The following is a 19,124-nucleotide window of genomic DNA, read 5'->3' as shown; positions in this document are numbered from 1 at the left end:
CTATTTAGAATTTTTCCTTCCTCTGAACTCCCATAATACCTAGCCATGTCTTTCACCCAGGAGGTGCTCGCTCACTGAATATTCACAAGCCTCCTGAATACTAATTCTCTTGCCATGGCACTCAAACCTTTTCTCAAAAATCTCTTTCAACAACCTAAAAGACCACTTCAAAAAACACAACCAGTTTTAAGAACTAATATGCTGGAAGACTCCACAATATGATACCTACATTGGGAATAATTCTATAAGCATTATAACCAATACCAAGTTTCCATAGAACTATTTAGTTGCCACCCACTTGAACATCTTAAACACTTCCATGGTGAGCTATAACCCAAGTGAGTTTAATGTAATTTATCTAACTCTGGAAGGGGGATGCTTTCAAATTTCAACTCGATATTTTTACTGTGAGCCCAAGATGTATAAGGAGGCACTCTTTATATCAATCATTTTCACTTCACTGTTTGATGCTTTACAGTTAGCAGTACTTTCACATACTGTCTCATTTAATTTCAATTTTAAAAAGCAGTAAATGATGCTCAGAGTTTCAACAACATGAAAGTGCATTTCACTTACCGACTGTCCTTTTTTGTGCTTTCTTCTGTAGAGGACAGTCCAGTTGATCTGACGAGGATTCCTCTTGGAAAGGAATGCCGACTCACATTTTGCATTAAGAAATTGGAAAACCTGTCGTGACAAGTTCAAAGTAGGAGTCTTGAGCTTGAAATTATTAGTAAATTAACATTCTAATTCTATCCTCTCATTTTACAAAATTGAGGCCCATACAGACCAAAAGGCTTGTATCACAGAACTGGCAGGAAACTGTCTCTGCGTTTCGCCCTGTCTTTTCTCGAGCAGACAAACCTAAGTTCATAACGCAGAGAGTTGGGTGTCAAATTCTGGAAGGCAACTAACTCCTGTCCCTCCCGAGATTCCAAGAGGACCTGGTGCCCATAAAATAGCCAAATACCCTGGTGGCCCACTGCCTTTACACTGGAACATTAAGGTTACACAAGCTCCTAACTTCCGACCTGATTTACATTCGATCAAAGCTCAAGACTGATTTCCTTAGAGGCTTCTGATCCTAACACTCATTGCACACAGGGTCCCCGGAACAAACTTTTCAGGGACCAAGAGTGATGTGGTGAAGGATCCCGCCTAGACTGAATGAGACCGGTCTTTCCTTAGAAGCACAAGGTGCGTTTAGCCCACGCGGCCTTTCACCTTCCCGTCGGTCCTGGCGTAGCGCCTCCCGTGTCCTGGGTAGATCTTGTACCCGCTGAAACTGCATAGCTCGACCCTGTAACGAAAAGCGAAAGCCCATCAGGTGGGGTGGGGGATATCTTCGGAAAGGAGAAGCCACGCCTGGGATCCCGGAGAGGCCCTTTGCCCGAAGATGCAAGCGGATTGGGATCTAGGGTTCCTGCTTACTTCATTGCTGCTAGTGCCGGCGAGAAGAAAAGATGGCGAAAAAAAGGAAAAGGATCATGGGAAGAGCCCTTATAAGGTCGTGGGAAAGCAATCTCCTCCCACAATTCTCTTCCCTAACCCCGGCGTTCGGTGATGACGTCACCTCGCCGGGGCGAAAAGTCTAGAGTTCCCCGGCTGCCGGCTCCTTCTGGAGTAACGGCGCTAGAGGCCGTTAAGGCTCTACAGCCGGGGAGGGAGGGACAGGCAGGCAGTTGCTTTCTGAGTCATTCTGTCGTCTCTCCTAGAGCTACGTCCTACTGCAGGGAACGTGAGGTAAAGAGAAGAGGCTCCTCTCTCCCCTCCCTCTTATAGTTTAGTGATGCATAGATGAATACCCCTTAGGTAAAACCTAAAATCATATTTTGCCTTCTGTGCTGGCCCATTTCCTTAACTAACAAAATTAAATTGTAATAGTTTCCACATTTGCAAAAAAATAAGGACATCTGAACTGTCTCTGAGGCCGTGCAAATGGAATTGTGCTTCATGGCGTTTTGCATTAATTATAATCAACGTTTGTTGAGTGATCTCTTTCTGTGTGCCAGGACTCGTGCTAAAGCATTTGCATACATTAATTCAGTTTACAAAATCTCTATTAAGTACGCGCCGAAGCATTGCCAAATGACGACTGCAGGTGGCGGAGGAGATCGATTGCCAGGCTGCCGGCTGCTACCTAGTGGCGGGAGTGTGGGGGTAGCGGCCGGTGGTTGCTCAGGAAACGGTAAAGCCCTTCTCTGGAGAAGGCAGCTCTGCCCGGCCCACCGGGAAGGCCGATGCCTGGATCGCTTGACCCCTTCTGTAATGCTCGGTACTTCAGCAAATGATGGGGAGTGGCAAAAGACAATCCTTGAATTGTGTGGGAGGCTGGAGTACTTGACTAGGAAACAAATCTAATGATCGATTTATGCTGTTGTTGGAGCCCACTGTCAGGCTGCTCCAAAGTTGCCTCAATGGCATAGTGGATATTTTGCATTCAGGTTACTTAAGAACCGGTAGGTGCAAGAGGGATACTTTGACCTTCCTCTCTGTCCCCCTGAAAGCAGGAAATAAATCTCTCATACTCTCTCGCTGTACTGTACCAGAAGATAGGAAGACATCATTATTACCAGAGATAGGGAATTCAGGGCACAGAAGCTTGTATAAACAAACTTTGATACTTCTTTACTAATTTACTACCCAAAGCCCAAACTTTGCTTAAATTCCTTACTAATTATTGTTCCTTTGTCTAAAAAATATAAAAGCTGCCTGCTTTTGCAACTTCTTACTTAGGACTTATTTCTATGAGACCTCTGTGCACATGAATTAAATTTGTTTAATTTTCTTTTTCTGCTGTTAATCTGTTGTGTGTTGATTTTATTATTAGTCCAGCCACAAGAACTCAAAATGGGTGGAGTAGGAAATTTCCCTCTTCTGGACACTCTCTATATATGCAACTCACCCTAAAAAGTTCTGCAAGTAGGTGCTTGAAGAGATTTGAAAAGTCCAACAAGGTGGCTGACTGATATTAAGAAAGCTGCACATATGTTGGAAACAATCTCAAGAACGAATGAACAGAGATCTGAATGGAATTGAAAAACCAAAGAAGCAAAGGGAAGGAATTTGACAGCCTGACCAACTCTGACCAGCTGTTGAGAGTGTCTGGTATACTTAGAAGACCTTGTCTAAATAGACTACAGGCAGATGGATACCTCAGCTTCCATGGTTTTTGAACTTGACTCTGACATCCTTCTAACTTTCTTTGTTTTAAATTACTGGTGATAAAATAGTTTGATCACTTAAAAAAAAAATCTTTCTGGAATAGTCCTGGCTTCTACAAGCTCCACAAGGCACAGCTGGATGTGAGTAGAGGGTGGAGCCAAGATCTACCTGCAGGAATTTGGATCTGTTTACTTCACAGAACCCCAGAATTTATAGTCCCTTCCCAAGCATTTTAGGAAGATTTTGTTCTGTCGGTCCTCGAAATTATTTTTGGTCTGACTAGCTCCGTGGAGGAAAAGTAGGAAACTCGGTCTTATGGATTTTAGCTCTTTTACTCTTTCCTGGAGCTGGCATTTCAGGGTTCTTTATAACACTCTGTATGTATCACACCTTACATGGTGTTAAAACACTCTTATGATAAGAAGAAATTATACAGAAACCCCTAAAAGCATTTTATATAGTGTCATAAAGCACAGTTTCCAACACCATTCATAAATTTTTGCAGACTTTATCCTTTCTCTTTCATAGGCAAAAGACACAGCTTCACTCCAAAATTGGTGCTTTTCTGGGCCTCTATATACTTCCTGAGAACAGAGCATTCTCTTCACTGTTTCTTCACCTTTTATACATAGTCTCCTGCTGTATTAGTTTTCTGTGGTTGCTGTAACAAATAACCACAAACTTGATGGCTTAAAACATGACAAATGTATTCTCTTATGGTTCTGGAGGCTGGAAGTCTGAAATCAGTATCACTAGGCTGAAGTCAAGCCATCTGTGCTCCCTCTGGAGGCTCTGGGGTAGAACATGTTTCTTGCTCTTCCAGTTTCCGCCCAGGTAAACCCTCTTGAATTCCTAACCCATAAAAACGGTGAGATCATAAATGTTTGTTGTTTTAAACTACTTTGTTTTAGGAATAATTTGTTAACATAGCAATAGGTAATGCAGGAGGTAAGGAAAATTTGAAGATGGAGACTTAGTGAATAGTGGTATCATTTGTCAAAAGAAGACAGATAAGAGGAAGGAGCGTGTTTGTGAGGAAAGGGTCAGTTTGGGAAAGACCAAGTTCAAGATGCCCGCAGGATGTTAAGGTGGAGCTGTGTAGTGGAAAGATAAACAAGTTAGAGGAGTGTTTGGAATAGGATGTATTTTAGGAGTAATGGATCTATAGGTGATAGTAGAATATGTGGGATAGCATCACCTACTGTCACAGGCTGTCTTCTCTGGAAGCACTTACTGAGACTATGTTTAGAGTAAAAGGTATTTATTAGGGACCAGGTCCTATGAAAGGAAGGAGGAAGCAATGTTAGGCAGAAGAAGGCAAATGCATTACTGGCCCAACTAAACCTCAGTCAACCCTGCCAGGAGCTCTGGAACAATTATTGCCTGTCACAGTATCCCTTTTTGAGTCAAATGATCAATTCTCTTTATACCCCCACCTTGCTTAGTCAGCAGATGTGGGTTGACCCAGGGAGTTCATGACCTAAGTGAGGTGGTGCTCAGCAGCTGAGCCAGACTCTGCTGACACCTGGAGGACATTGCTAACTATGATGTCTTCAAGTTTTCATATCTAACTACCAATTATATAAATTATAGGGGACAGAGGAACATGTGAAATGACTCCACATGGTTGCAATTGGCATCTACAGGATGACTTAATTTCTTCAACATCATGTAAAATAGAGAGAGAGAGAGAGAAGAACGAATGAACAGAACCAGCTATATAAATAATTTGCAGGGTCCAGTGTAAAATGAAAGTATGGGGTCCCTTTGTCAAAAAGCAGGAAAAAGATGTCCTTAAAGTACTAAAATAAGCTATTTCCTTTCTTCTGCAATCTATCTCTCGACCTTTCATGATATTTTTTCAATTGCTATTTAATTTCATGTTCTCTCAGGCACAGACATTCGCTGGGCCAGTGCAGCCCCTCATAGGTGCCCAGGGTCCTGCCCTGTGACTTGACATTGTGCTTGAACATTCCAGGCCCACCTGCTCTCAGGTCCCCCTCCTTAGAGGCACCGGACCAACAGACTGCCTCAGTGCTGCTGGGAAGATCAGCCAGCCATCTCCTTCCACCATCCTCCTGGGTAGATATCAAACTGGCACAATGCATGATGGTGCTGCCTGCTTTGGAGAGAGCTGGGGGGGAGGGGAAGGAGTGAGTCAAGGGACTGTAGAACCAGTGGCCCTCTGGAACCCATCCCTAGAAAGAGAGGAGGCTGCAGGGAGTGGGCCCACAAGAGAGCTGAGGTGCCAAGCCCCAGGCACATGCTCTATTGTCCCATTACACTTCACTTAAAAAACACAAATGCAAGGATACGATTATTAAGACTTTCAAGACAGCGACTGCAGAGCATTAAACTCCAAGCATGGGATACCCCTGAGCAAGGGACCCTGTGTGACTGCACAGGTTGCACAACTTGAAGCTGGCTCTGCCTATAGTTTAAAAAAAATTTAAGGGCTTCCCTGGTGGCGCAGTGGTTGAGAATCTGCCTGCCAATGCAGGCGACACGGGTTTGAGCCCTGGTCTGGGAAGATCCCACATGCCGCCTGCGCGTCTGGAGCCTGTGCTCCGCAACGAGAGAGGCCGCGATGGTGAGAGGCCCGCGCACCGCGATGAAGAGTGGCCCCCGCTTGCCACAACTGGAGAAAGCCCTCGCACAGAAACGAAGACCCTACACAGCCATAAATAAAAATTAAAAAAAAAAATTTAAGAGCCTCCTATGGGTAGACCATAGGGGTAATTTGAATACTGACTGGATTTTTGATATTAAGATGTACTGTTAATTCTTTAGATATTGTAATTGTACTGTCTGTGTTTAATAAAAAAAGAGTTCTTATACTGATATTTAGAGATACTTACTAAATATTTACAGATAAAATAGCAGGATGGCTGGGTTTGCCTTAAAATAATCTGAGGGAGGGACTAGTGGGTAAGGGCATGGATGAAAAAAATGATTGGCCAGAAGTGGATAGTAGTTGAAACTGGGTGTTGTGTAGGAGAGCTCATCACAATAGTCTCTATATAGTTACGTACTCTTTTTTTTTTAATTAAAAAAATTATTATTATTATTCTTTATTTTTGGCTGCGTTGGGTCTTCATTGTGGTGCATGGGCTTCTCATCATGGTGGCTTCTCTTTGTGGAGCACGGGCTCTAGGCGCGTGGGCTTCGGTAGCTGCAGCACACAGGCTCAGTTGTTGTGGCTCACAGGCTCTAGAGTGCAGGCTCAGTAGTTGTGGTGCACGGGCTTAGTTGCTCCGCGGCATGGGGGATCCTCCCAGATCAGGGATCGAACCCGTGTCCCCTGCATTGCCAGGTGGATTCTTAACCACTGTGCCACCAGGGAAGTCCTGTTATGTACTCTTTTAATTACTTTAACATGATAAAAAGTTTCAAACAATTATAAAGTGTTTTGGGATTGAAAGATTTAAGTCCCACAATTCAATCCTGAAAATAGGAAGAATAAGTACCACCTGTATTATTTTGTAATTTAAAAAATTTTTTAAACAAACAAAAAACCCACTTTATACAAGAATGTTTATATCATCTTTATTCATAATACATGCAAGAAACACTCTCGGTGCCCCATCAAATGTGAATATATAGACAAACTATAATATATATTCATATAATGGACTACTACTCAGAAATAAAATGGAGTAAACTACTGACTTACACATCAACATGAGTCCCCAAAACCTTATGCTAAGTGAAAGAAGGCTTACCAAAAAAAAAGTACATATTGTATGATTCTGTATGTATCAAGTTCTACACCATACAAATCTAACCTATGGTGGAAAAAAAAAATCAGAACAGTGGTTGCTTCTGGGTGGGAGAGGAAGGATTGAATGGGAAAGGGTATGAGAGAACTTTCTGTTTTAATGGTAATGTTCTGTGTCTTTATGGATTTTGGGTTAATTAAACACAGTTGGTCAAAACTCAGTGAATGTTCATTTAAGATTTGAGTATTGCATGTAAATTTTACTTTATATCTTTTTTTTTTTGGCTGTATCACGCGGCATGCGTGATCTTAGTTCCCGACCAGGGATTGAACCTATGCCCCCTGAAGTGGAAGCTCGGAATCCTAATCATCGGACCGCCAGGGAATTACCGTAAATATTATTTTAAAAAACAGGAAACTAAATAAATATTGAACACTAATTAATGAAATACTTGTTGAAGTATATAGGGGGATACATCAAAAAACGAGATGGATGGAGGGGAGGGATAGATGGATATATATGTGATAAAATAAGTATAATAAAATGTTGACAAGAGAATCAGAGTAGTGGGTTTATGAGTGTTCCCTGTAAAGTTCTTTCAAATTTTCTGTATGTTGGAAATGTTTCATAATAAAATTTTGGCTAAATGAAGGGAGCCATCTTCTGGAAGAAACTGGTATTACCGATTGGCTCAAAAATGCAAGAGGAACGAAGCATGGTGTTTATAAGAGTCAGAATGCAATAACTGCTTAGTACTGTTCACGTACTCTATTGGTTCTCACGCATGTGCCCAAGCTATCTTCTTTGGCTGGAATCTTTCCTCCCTTTCACTGGCTAATTTCCTACTAAGATTTTATTTCTTCCAGAACAGAGGTTTGGAAATACTAAGTGTTTTAGGCTTCATGGGCTAAGAGGCAAAACTGAGAATATTTATATAAGTATTTATATAACAAGAGAGAAAACCAATTTCCACAATATATTCATTGACAAAATTTAAAATATAATAATATTGAATACGTTTTTGTAAAACAGATCTACTAAAGAAAAGAATGAAATTCTTTTTGGGGAGGGGGAGGATAACATTTCTCTTAACATTTCCCTATCATCAAAATCAATTGCAAATATTAATCTGTTAATCCTGATCTATAATGAGATTTTACAGCTTTTATCTTTGAAAAATGTCTTTTCACCCTGACAGGTACTGCCATCAATCCAAGGACATATGATTTAAATTGAACATATTAATCTCTTGGAAGGCAATTATAGAATTAGACTATTCTCTTGATATTTTCCTTTTAGCATGTCAGATTAATTATTTCCAATTGAAAGTTAAGTGAAAGCTCCAAAATGCACAGTTAAATGGGTCTTGAAACATAGAAATTTTCTTTGCATCTGCATTGAGGTCTCAACAATACTGCTAAAACTGTAATTTGAGCTCGAAAAATATAACCACGGCAAATTTGTTTGAGAATGGACAGCTTCCTTTTTGTTTTAACTTCTGAATCAAATAATGTTAGTGATTATTGAAATGACTTTACCACAGAATAAGTGTTGCATGTAAGTGCTGCATTGTGCTTAGCTTGAGTTTGTTAAGAAGCATCATCACATGATCAAAATTAGCAAAAAACGAATCCTAAATCCATTCAGTAAGTGTTCCATAATAGTGGTTAAGGGAGGTTCTCATTTGAAAAAATTTCAATCTTGGCCCTGAGCTAAAAAAAATTAATAATAATAATAAAACGATACCACTGGTAAGTCATCAAACACTGTGTGGTAGGGCAAGTCAGGATATTCAGCTGTTATTTCTGACAAAAATTCATGGGCTGATGATGGTAAACCCATAAGAACAAATGAAGTTTATTGTTGACACCACTGGCTCAACACATGGTGGATTCAAATGTTTTCCACAAAGAATCTGCTAATTAATAATACAATGATGTTATAACCATAGGCTTTACACCTTACATTTTCACAAGTGTTGTAAATCTGTCAAACTAAGGCTTTTTCTACTTTTTAAAACAGATTTCACTTAGGTGTATTGAATTAGTGTTTTCTCAGCTTCTTTAAAAATATTCTCACCTGTTCAATGCAGCCTATTCATAAAGGCTAATTCTTCAGTCACTTGAAAAATTGACTCCTTGAATAAACAGAACAAAGGAGCAGTTTCAATAACACCTGTCAACTCATTAAGAGCCAAGGAAAATGATTCAAAATAATTAGCCTTCACTAAATAATTTAAATTGACTATTGATGTTGTTCCCAGTGTTCTCAACACTTTAAGCAGCTGTTCTTACCTAAACGCTAATGATCTTAAAGAAGTTTATTTTTTCTGGATACATTTCTTCAGCTGCTGCAGTCAAACATCATTTAATTAACATACCGTAAGTAAATGACTTTCCTTGCTTGCCTAACAAATGAGCCACTTGGAAATTACTTTGGTTGCAGCCTAATTTTCTTTCTCTCGCTCTCTTTTTTTTTTTTGGTGAAGAAATTTTACTATGATGAGATATTCTATTTAATTTTTCTACCTTTTCTGTTTTCTGTGATTTGAATATTGTGATGACTGCTTAGTCTGGTAATGTCGACATGTATTCTTTTACCATATAGGTTCATTGCATAATAAACATAATGCTTTGCCATCTAATTTGTTAACAAAATAATCTGCAGTTCACAGTATCTTAAAGATGGAATATTTTAAGCTTACCATTTTCTTTTTTTGTTTTGACATGATAGGTATATGCTGGTCATAAAACTAATAATAAAATGTCAGAGTATGGTGATACACATGGCACATGAAATGCTGTCAAGTAAAAATGTGTTACTGTGATTTGTAGTGTGTAGCAGCACTAATAAGAGCTAAGAATGCTACATATGGTCTCAGTCATGAGGACTCCGTTATTGTAGTGTAAAAGCCGCTGTAGACAATAGGTAAATAAATATGACTGTATTCCAATGAAATTTTATTTATGGACACTGAAATTTGAATTTCATATAATTTTATGTGTCATAAAATATTACTATTTTTTTTCCCCAGTCACTTAAAATGTAAAAACCATATTAGCTGTAGGCTGTACAAAATCAGGCAGCAGGCTGGATTCAGCCCATAGTCTGTAGTTTGCCAACCTTTGCTAGAGAATATCTATGTAAAGTAGATGTTTGAATTTATTATTTCATTTGAGTTTATTATTTCATGGAAGGAAATTTTTTTTTAATTTAAATTTAATTTAATTTAATTTATTTATGGCTGTGTTGGGTCTTCGTTTCTGTGCGAGGGCTTTCTCTAGTTGCGGCAAGCGGGGGCCACTCTTCATCGCGGTGCGCGGGCCTCTCACTATCGCGGCCTCTCTTGTTGCGGAGCACAGGCTCCAGACGCGCAGGCTCAGTAATTGTGGCTCAGGGGCCCAGCTGCTCCACGGCGCGTAGGATCTTCCCAGACCAGCGCTGGAACCCTTGTCCCCTGCATTGGCAGGCAGATTCTCAACCACTGCGCCACCAGGGAAGCCCCATGGAAGGAAATTTATATTTTATTTTATTTTTTAAAAATTGTATTGGAGTATAGTTGATTTATAATGTTGTATTAGTTTCAGGTGTACAACAAAGTGAATCACTTGTACATATACATATATCCATTCTTTTTTAGATTCTTTTCCCATATAGGTCATTACAGAATAGAGTTCCCTGTGCTATACAGTAGGTCATTATTGGTTATCTATTTTATATATAGTAGTGAAACAGGAGTGAAGGGGATTAGGGCACAACCTTTAAAACAATGATACAGCCATAGGACATGACAAAGACTGGTTAGAACCAACTGGGTCCAAGATGGCAGAAGTTTTGACTTCCAGTAGACCTTGAGCCTCATTATATGCTCATTGTAATACATTAGCATGCTAAATGACACACCCACTGGCGCCATGACAGTTCTGAGGCCAACCATAAAAGGTCAAAAAGTGGGCGGTGGCCCAATTCCTGGAAATTCCCACACCTTCCCCGAAATAATTGGAATAATTCTCCCACTCATTAGCCTGTGAAATTACCCAGCCCGTTAAAAACTAACCACAGCATATTTCGAGGCTCATTCGCCTTCTGAGATGGTCCACACTCTGTCTGTGGAGTGTGTTTCTTTCTAAATAAATCCATTTCTTACCTATCACTTCATCTCCGAATTCTTTTGTGCTGTGGCAAGAACAGTAGTGTGTATATGTCAGTCCCAAGGGAATTTGTATTTTAGCTTAAAGAGATTATTAATATTCCTTCTGTATTACAGACTTTGTGTTGTAGATAAATGTGAAAATCTTAGTGATTTCAAAGTTTTGAAAGTACAATTTCACAAGAGAAAAAGTTAATACATATACTTGAATTCCTCAGTGTAGTAATATACTTTATATATTTCTGTTCAATAATATCCTCTCTTAACTGGAAAGGAAGAAAAGGTAAATTTCTTAAAAGTGCATGAGATAGGGCTTCCCTGGTGGCGCAGTGGTTGAGAATCTGTTTGCTAATGCAGGGGACACGGGTTCGAGCCCTGGTCTGGGAAGATCCCACATGCCACGGAGCAGCTGGGCCCGTGAGCCACAACTACTGAGCCTGCGCGTCTGGAGCCTGTGCCCCGCAACGGGAGGGGCCGCGATAGTGAAAGGCCCGCGCACCGCGATGAAGAGTGGCCCCCGCTTGCCACAACTGGAGAAAGCCCTCGCACAGAAACGAAGACCCAACACAGCCAAAATAAATAAATAAATAAAGTAGCTATAAAATTAAAAAAAAAAAAAAAAAGTGCATGAGATAACCAAAAATAGGTCACAGGGAAATTTACAAACATATTACCTGAAAATAGCAGTCTCAAATCTATGTGCAGTATATATCCATTTTTGTTAAAAAAAAATACGGGAGGCAGGGAATCTAGATATAGTCCCATAGATAAAAATAGATTAAAAGGAAACACAACATGTTAACAGTGACTATCTCTGCGTAGGGGAATTATGGAAGATTGTTATTTTTACTTTTTTGCTTGCCTGTATTGTCTAAGATTTTTACAGTAACATTTTTTTAAAGTTGGTGCATGCTGCATTATTGTAAAATAGAAAATATATCCTGAAGGACAAAGAGAAAATCTAAAGATATATTTAGACGCCTTTGGAGATTATTATTATTATTTTAAAATTTTATTTTATTTTTGGCTGAGTTGGGTCTTTGTTGCTGCGTTCAGGCTTTCTCTAGCTGCAGAGAGCGGAGGCTGCTCTGTTGCCGTGCGAGGGCTTATTGCAGTGGCTTTTCTTGTTGCGGAGCATGAGCTCTAGGCGCTTGGGCTTCAGTAGTTGCAGCACGTGGGCTCAGTAGTTGCGGCACATGGGACCTAGAGCATGTGGGCTTCAGTAGTTGTGGCTCATGAGTTAAGTTGCTCTGAAGCATGTGGGATCTTCCCAGACCAGAGATCGAACCTGTGTCCCCTGCATTGGCAGGCAGATTCTTAACCACTGCACCACCAGGGAAGTCCCTGGAGATTATTTTTTTGCAAATTAAATTAGGTTTGAAAACCTGTGTAATGTTCTGTGCACAAGCAACTGTGTAGGAAAGCTATTCTGATAATTACTGTAGTTAGATCACTTATATCAGCTACACTGGTGTATGCCATATATGAGAGACATAATTCACTGATACTCTGAATTTTCTTTCTCTTCAGAGAAATTTTTTTCAGATCTGACTAAATTTTTCATACCTCTATCTGATGTCAGTGGAGCCCCAAGTGAGGTGGACCATCACATATAATTACAAAATGAAGGCTTTAGTATTTAAAAGCTACTTGGAAGTTGATTACCTCTCTTCCCCCTGTATTAGCCAGGGTTCTCCAGAGAAACAGAACCAATAGTGTATATATATATGTATGTATATATATATATATATGAAGAGATTTATTTTAAGGAACTGGCTGACATGATTGTGAAGGCTGGGGTTTCCAAAATCTGCAGGGTGGGCTGGCAGGTTGGAAACTCGGCAAGGAGCCAGTGTTGCGGTTCAAGTCCAAAGACTGCCTGAGAATTCCACGCTGTTCCGGGGAGGTCAGTCTTTTGTTATATTTAGATCCTCAGCTGATTGGATGAGGCTGACCCACATTATGGAGGGCAATCTGCTTTACTCAAAGTCTACCAATTTAAATGTAAATCTTATCCCGAAACACCCTCACAGAAGGCATTCAAAATAATGTTTGATGATATATCTGGGCACTGTGGCCCAGCCAAGTTGACACATGAAATTAACCATTATACCACTTTTTTCTTTTTTTCTTTTTTTGGCTGCATTGGGTCTTAGTTGCAGCACGCGGGATCTTCATTGAGGGGTGCGGGATCTTTCATTTCCGTGCGCGGGCTTCTCTAGTTGTGGTGCACAGGCTTCTCTGTAGCTGTGACGTGTGGGTTTTCTCTCTAGTTGTGGTGTGCAGGCTCCAGGGCATGTGGGCTCTGTAGTCTGCAGCACGCGGGCTCTCTCGTTGAGGCGCATGAGCTCAGTAGTTGTGGCGTGCGGGCATAGTTGCCCTGCAGCATGTGGAATATTAGTTCCCCGACCAGGGATCAAACCCAAGTCCCCTGCATTGGAAGGCAGATTCTTTACCACTGGACCACCAGGGAAGTCCCTACACCACTTATTTTTAAAAAATGAATCAAGTTGGGGGGGTGGGGTAGAGAGTAAAACTACCACTCTTATAAAGATGAAATTTTTGAGCTTTTAAGCACTCAGAGTCTTCCAAATATAAATTAAAATTACAATTTTTTATTTAAACATTCGTTTAATTTTCAATTGGAAATATGATGAATCACTTATATAGGTTTCACTGCCTTTTAGAAGCACTTCAAAAGAGATGATGAAATAAAGCTGTCAAGGATTCCTTTATTATTCTTTTTTAAAAAAAATATTTATTTATTTATTTGGTTGCACCAGGTCTTAGTTGTGGCTACAGGGCTCCTTAGTTGCAGCATGTGGGCTCCTTAGTTGTGACGTGCGAACTCTTAGTTGCGGTATGCATGTGGGATCTAGTTCCCTGACCAGGGCTCGAACACCGGGCCCCTGCGCTCTTCACTATGCCACCAGGGAAGTCCCTCCTTTATTATTCTTTTAAACAAAAGTCAACTTCTTCCCAGTTAGTTAGGCAAAGTCACCGGAAAACTATTTCACAGTGGCTTTATTCTTTTTTTTTTTTTAACATCTTTATTGGAGTATAATTGCTTTACAATGGTGTGTTAGTTTTTGCTTTATAGCAAAGTGAATCAGCTATACATATTCATATATCCCCATATCTCTTCCCCCTTGCATCTCCTTCCCTCCCACCCTCCCTATCCCACCCCTCTAGGTGGTCACGAAGCACTGAGCTGATCTCCCTGTGCTATCTGGCTGCTTCCCACTAGCTATCAGTTTTACATTTGGTAGTGTATATATGTCCATGCCACTCTCTCACTTCGTCCCAGCTTACCCTTCCCCCTCCCTGTGTCCTCAAGTCCATTCTCTAGTAGGTCTGCATCTTTATTCGTGTCCTGCCCCTAGGTTCTTCATGACCATTTTTTTTTTTTTTTAGATCCCATATATATGTGTTAGCATACGGTATTTGTTTTTCTCTTTCTGACTTACTTCACTCTGTATGACAGACTCTAGGTCCATCCACCTCACTACAAATAACTCAATTTTGTTTCTTTTTATGGCTGAGTAATATTCCATTGTATATATGTGACAGTGGCTTTATTCTTGAAATTTATTTTTACTTTCACCTCTTCTTTTTCTCAGATATTAGCTGATATGGTATATGGGGGAAAATAAAATAAAATATTTAGTATCTCATCTTGAGATGGCTAACTCTTCTAAATTATTTTGGCCCTGACATTTCATGCTATTTGGGATCAATTCTTTAAGACTCTTCTGTTCGCCTTCCTGAAATCTCACTACTTTGGAGAATGGTGGGCTGGTAGTTTACATGCAGAGGGGTAGTGGAGACAATCATTCACTGGTTCCCCCAAACTATTTTATTTTCCTCTCCCAGAGAGAGCTTCCTATTTGTTCAGCACTAATCTCTAGACAGAAGCCCAGCTAGAACCTCCTTATAATAATAAGGCAGGGGATTCCCTGGTGGTGCAGTGGTTAAGAATCTGCCTGCCAATGCAGGAGACACGGGTTTGAGCCCTGGTCTGGGAAGATCCCACATGCCGCGGAGCAACTAAGCCCCTGTGCCACAACTACTGAGCCTGCGCTCTAGAGCCCGCAAACCACAACTACTGAAGCCGGCGCGCCTAGAGCCCGTGCTCCGCAAAAAGAGAAGCCACCGCAATGAGAAGTCCGTGCACCTCAATGAAGAGTGGCCCCCTCTCGCTACAACTAGAGAAAGCCTGCGTGCAGCAACAAAGACCCAATGCAGCCAGAAATAAAAAAATAAAAAATAAAAAAGGCAGAGTAGTTAGCCCCTCCATCCAAATATTGTTGTAAATTTTATTACTGAAATTCTTTCACTGTGGTTCTAAACTTTTTGATTTACAGACCACTTCGGTAATTTGAAAGAGCTGCATCTCCTCTTCTAGATAAGCGCAGGGACAAAACACTTGAAACTATGTGTATAACCTTGTGCACTGTTTGGTTTTTATTATTGTGTGTGTAACACCTATTAAATAATGATAAATAATAATGAGGAAAGTTAATGCTCATTTGGGACTTCTAGATAACCCGTGATGAAATAAAATTCATATTTTATGGCAAGACAAGAAATTTTAAACATAAAAATTTCACTGCCCGTTTGGGCCTCCTCCCTCTCCTTTAGGGTGTATTGTGCATCTGCATTAACCAGACGTCCTTAGGAGATAACCTTCCTTCTTAATCTCACACAAGGTCACAACTCCTTAGAAGATAACCTTCCCTCTTAATCTTGTAAGGGGCCACGATGGCCCCCTGTGAGTACAAAGTACTCGCTTTGTACTGTAGATCTGGATTGTGTAAACTGTCAGTAATACCTAATTTGTCTCAAAAACTTATATAACTTTAGGGGAAACACTGACTGACACCATCCACCCTGGCCAGGCACCACAGTAACCATTTGCATGAGTTATCTTAAACAGGAGGACCTGGTAAGGAACATGGAACTAACAAGCCACCACCAACTGGAAGAATTCAGGAAAGGTCAAAAGGAGACACAAGTCCACATGTCCTACTGACCTCCCAGAATCGTCCTCGCTGGAATCCATCTTGGCTGAGTGATGCGTGCGCCACCAGGAAGGACCCTGAGTCACAATGATTGGCCAGAGACAACCTGGAAACTAATTCTATCACCATAAAACCCTGAGATAGCGAGCCACATGGCAGAGTAGTTCTCCTGGGTTCCCTTACCCTCCTGCTCTCCACCCGGGTGCCCCTTCCCAATAAAGTCTCCTGCTTTGTCAGCATGTGTGTCTCCTCGGACAATTCATTTCCAAGTGTTAGACAAGAGCCCTCTCTCAGGCCCTGGAAGAGGTCCCCCTTCCTGCAACATAACCATGCTTTGACCTCTAATGGACAGAATAGTCCTCAGAGCTTTCTGGGTTACAATCATCAGGTTGACTGGAATAAAATTTTCCACTTCTTTCTTAGATCGACTGTTGATTAATTTTTTCATTGACACCCATGAACTGTTTTTTCACAGTTGGTAGTCTCTCCTTCCATGTCACAGGTCATAGATAAAGAGAGCAGGACCATAAGAGTCTACCAATGAATACTAACCAGTGAAGAAAACTTTTGATTTTGTACACCTAAACCTTCATATAAATCACAAAAAAATCATATAAAACATATAAAATACTTTTATTGTAAAAAAAGGCACATTTTCAAAATCTTTAGTGTCAAAATTCTTTAGATTAATAACTTCTTAGTTTTAAAACTTTAAAACTTCAAAGTTATTATTATATTTACTTCTTTCAAACATAAGATTTCATCCTAATTAGAAAATCTCCTTTATTTTGTCAAGATAAATTGCACTATCCAAAATGTTCCAGCTTTCTGTCTACCTAGTCTCTTAACTTCACGTTATCTAAACTTGTACATAATACTCTCCTGAAACTGCTCTGTTAAAGGTTACCATCCACTATTACAACAGTCTCCTTCCTGCCACTATTCTACTTTTCAATTCATCCTAGTTTCATGAGCAGTTTAACCTTTCTAAAACACAAGTATCATTTTGTCATTCCCTCAGTCAAAAGCACAAGTGAAAACTAGTGGAATGAATGGTGGGAAGTAGGGTGAGGCCAGATTATGGTTGCCCTGGAAAGTTAAATTTCAAGAGGGAAGTTTTTGAGGAGGGGATTAATATGATAAAAGGTGTTGTTTTACTTAGATCATGCCAGTAGCAGTGGGCAGATGAATTAGAGATGGGAAAGATGAGTCAGGGGTATCAGCTGTTGCAGAGATCAGGTACACTGTGCTGACAGGAGGGAAAGTCTTTCTTGTGGGGCCTGAGCCTGCCAAAAAATGCTACCTTGTTGAGAAGTTCATGGTGTTGGTTAGTAGACTGATTGGAAATTGATCAGAGTGTGCAGTGCACGGTTTAACATATACACAAAATGAAGCAATTTAGTTAAAGTGTAGCAATTTGATTTTAGATGCAAAAGCTGTATCTGAAGCACAAAAGTTTCCATGGTATGATTTTAAAGGGTTGCTGGCACACTTGGGCATGTGGGACTGTGCCCAGGATCTGTGGCCACTCTCTTTAAGAGCTATGACTATACTCAGTTAACCCCATGAAGAGAATCCTTTGGCCCTTTCCTCAGGATCCCAGGTCAGACAAACCAGACAAAACTCTGGTTCTGCTATTGATGTAAACTTGCAGGTAGCTGTGCTCCTCAGGTACCTTCTGGGCATCCAGGATGCCCCCCTCCCAAGTCATTACCCTGCAAAATTGGAGAGAATTGTAAACCCTTTCTCTCTCCCTGAGCTGGAGACTCACCTCAGTCCTCACCAGCTGTTCCAGGGAACAAAGTTAGTAGGAGACAGAATTTAGGCTTGCTTTGTTCTTACACCTATATAGTAAGACTGTACTTTCTAGGTAAGGGGTCTCTTGGTTAGAAGAAAAAAAATTCCTAGTCTTAATTCCCTCTTCAGAGTTAAGAAATTTGTCTTCAGACTAAAACAGTGGGAAACAGAGTTAAAAAAAAAAAAAAAGAATTGAAGCAGGTGTATTCAGAGAGATAGGAGGAAGACTCAGGAAGGAGGGAATGCTCACAGAATCAATTGCCTGGAAACCTAGAAGTGTGAGTTATGGGGATTTTGTTCAAACAGAAATTATCAGAGATTTTGGACACTGCTGTTTCAGAAAGAGGGGAATTCAGAATAAGAGGGAATGAAGGAGTGGGCAGTAGAAATTGGAAGCTCCCTTTCTACATTGTGTGGTGCTATCAGGTTAGTTTCATTACCACCTGCCTCCACCTGCAGCCTGTACTGTCTTTTCGTCTTCTATATAATCCTGAACTGTTTAGAGTCTACCCATCTTTTAAGCTTTAGCTCCGTTTCACTTCCTCCTTCAAATCTTCTCTGAAGATTATAGTTTCTATTTCTTTCTCCATTCCCTGAAAGCTTATTGAGTTCATTGCTACAATCACACTAGTTAGAATGTAATAGTTGTGTCAAAACTGTAAGCTTTTTGATATAGCTATGAACTCCTCTCCAGCAAGGCAGTGTAATTTTTGAGTTTGAAGACTGTATTGTAAACTTCTTTTGTATACTCTCTGGAAAAATTCTGGGTTTATACCTATTAAATATACTCCCAGGTCTAAAGTTCTGTTAACTATTCAAGAACAACCACTTAAAAATACTGTATAAAAGCTTCTATCTCAACATGCTTAAGCTAAATTTTCAAATAAAATGTTTCTATTTTGACTATCTCACAAAATCGCCTATAGCAGAGTTGAACACTCTCACTTATTCAGAATTGTCAAAAGAAGGGACAGCCCCCATTGCTAGAAGTCTCTAGCAATGAGTCCTCAAATTCGGTCTGTATTGAGTAGTGACCTTATAATCATCCCGATGGTAAAAGTGTCAAATTTCGAAAACACCTAGAAAAGAGAGTGAAATGATCATTTAACAATAGCCTGCTTGCCTGCCAAACAAGGGAGTTGACCCGGTTCCCAAACTCACTTTGGCTCAGATTCTAACCCGGGTTTCGCATCCTTAGTTGCAGGCAGCCAATTGGGCCGTTTGGGTGCCGTGCATCCTGGGAGCTGTAGTCTCTGGCTTTTTCCTCCCGAC

General features: G+C 40.4%; 1 protein-coding gene across 3 annotated transcripts in view; it reads right to left on the bottom strand.

The window, feature by feature from the left end:
• The window catches only part of RPL24 (ribosomal protein L24), a 142,814-nt gene that overhangs the window by 3,149 nt on the left and 120,541 nt on the right, over positions 1 to 19,124 (bottom strand). For 2 of the 3 annotated variants that reach the window (XM_068546831.1, XM_068546833.1), the window contains exons 2-3: positions 1,225 to 1,300; positions 577 to 687 (exon numbers count right to left, since the gene is read on the bottom strand). In XM_068546831.1, the coding sequence (XP_068402932.1) occupies positions 577 to 687; positions 1,225 to 1,300 (187 nt within the window). Of the gene's footprint in view, positions 1 to 576; positions 688 to 1,224; positions 1,301 to 1,431; positions 1,520 to 19,124 lie in introns of those variants that run through there. The other variant, XM_068546830.1, reaches the window with a different exon arrangement.

Source organism: Eschrichtius robustus, chromosome 6, assembly GCF_028021215.1.
Source record: "Eschrichtius robustus isolate mEscRob2 chromosome 6, mEscRob2.pri, whole genome shotgun sequence".
In the NCBI taxonomy this organism is placed as follows: Eukaryota; Metazoa; Chordata; class Mammalia; order Artiodactyla; family Eschrichtiidae; genus Eschrichtius; species Eschrichtius robustus.
The sequence above is the reverse complement of the archived record's forward strand: the minus strand, read 5'-3'. Positions and strand labels throughout refer to the sequence as shown.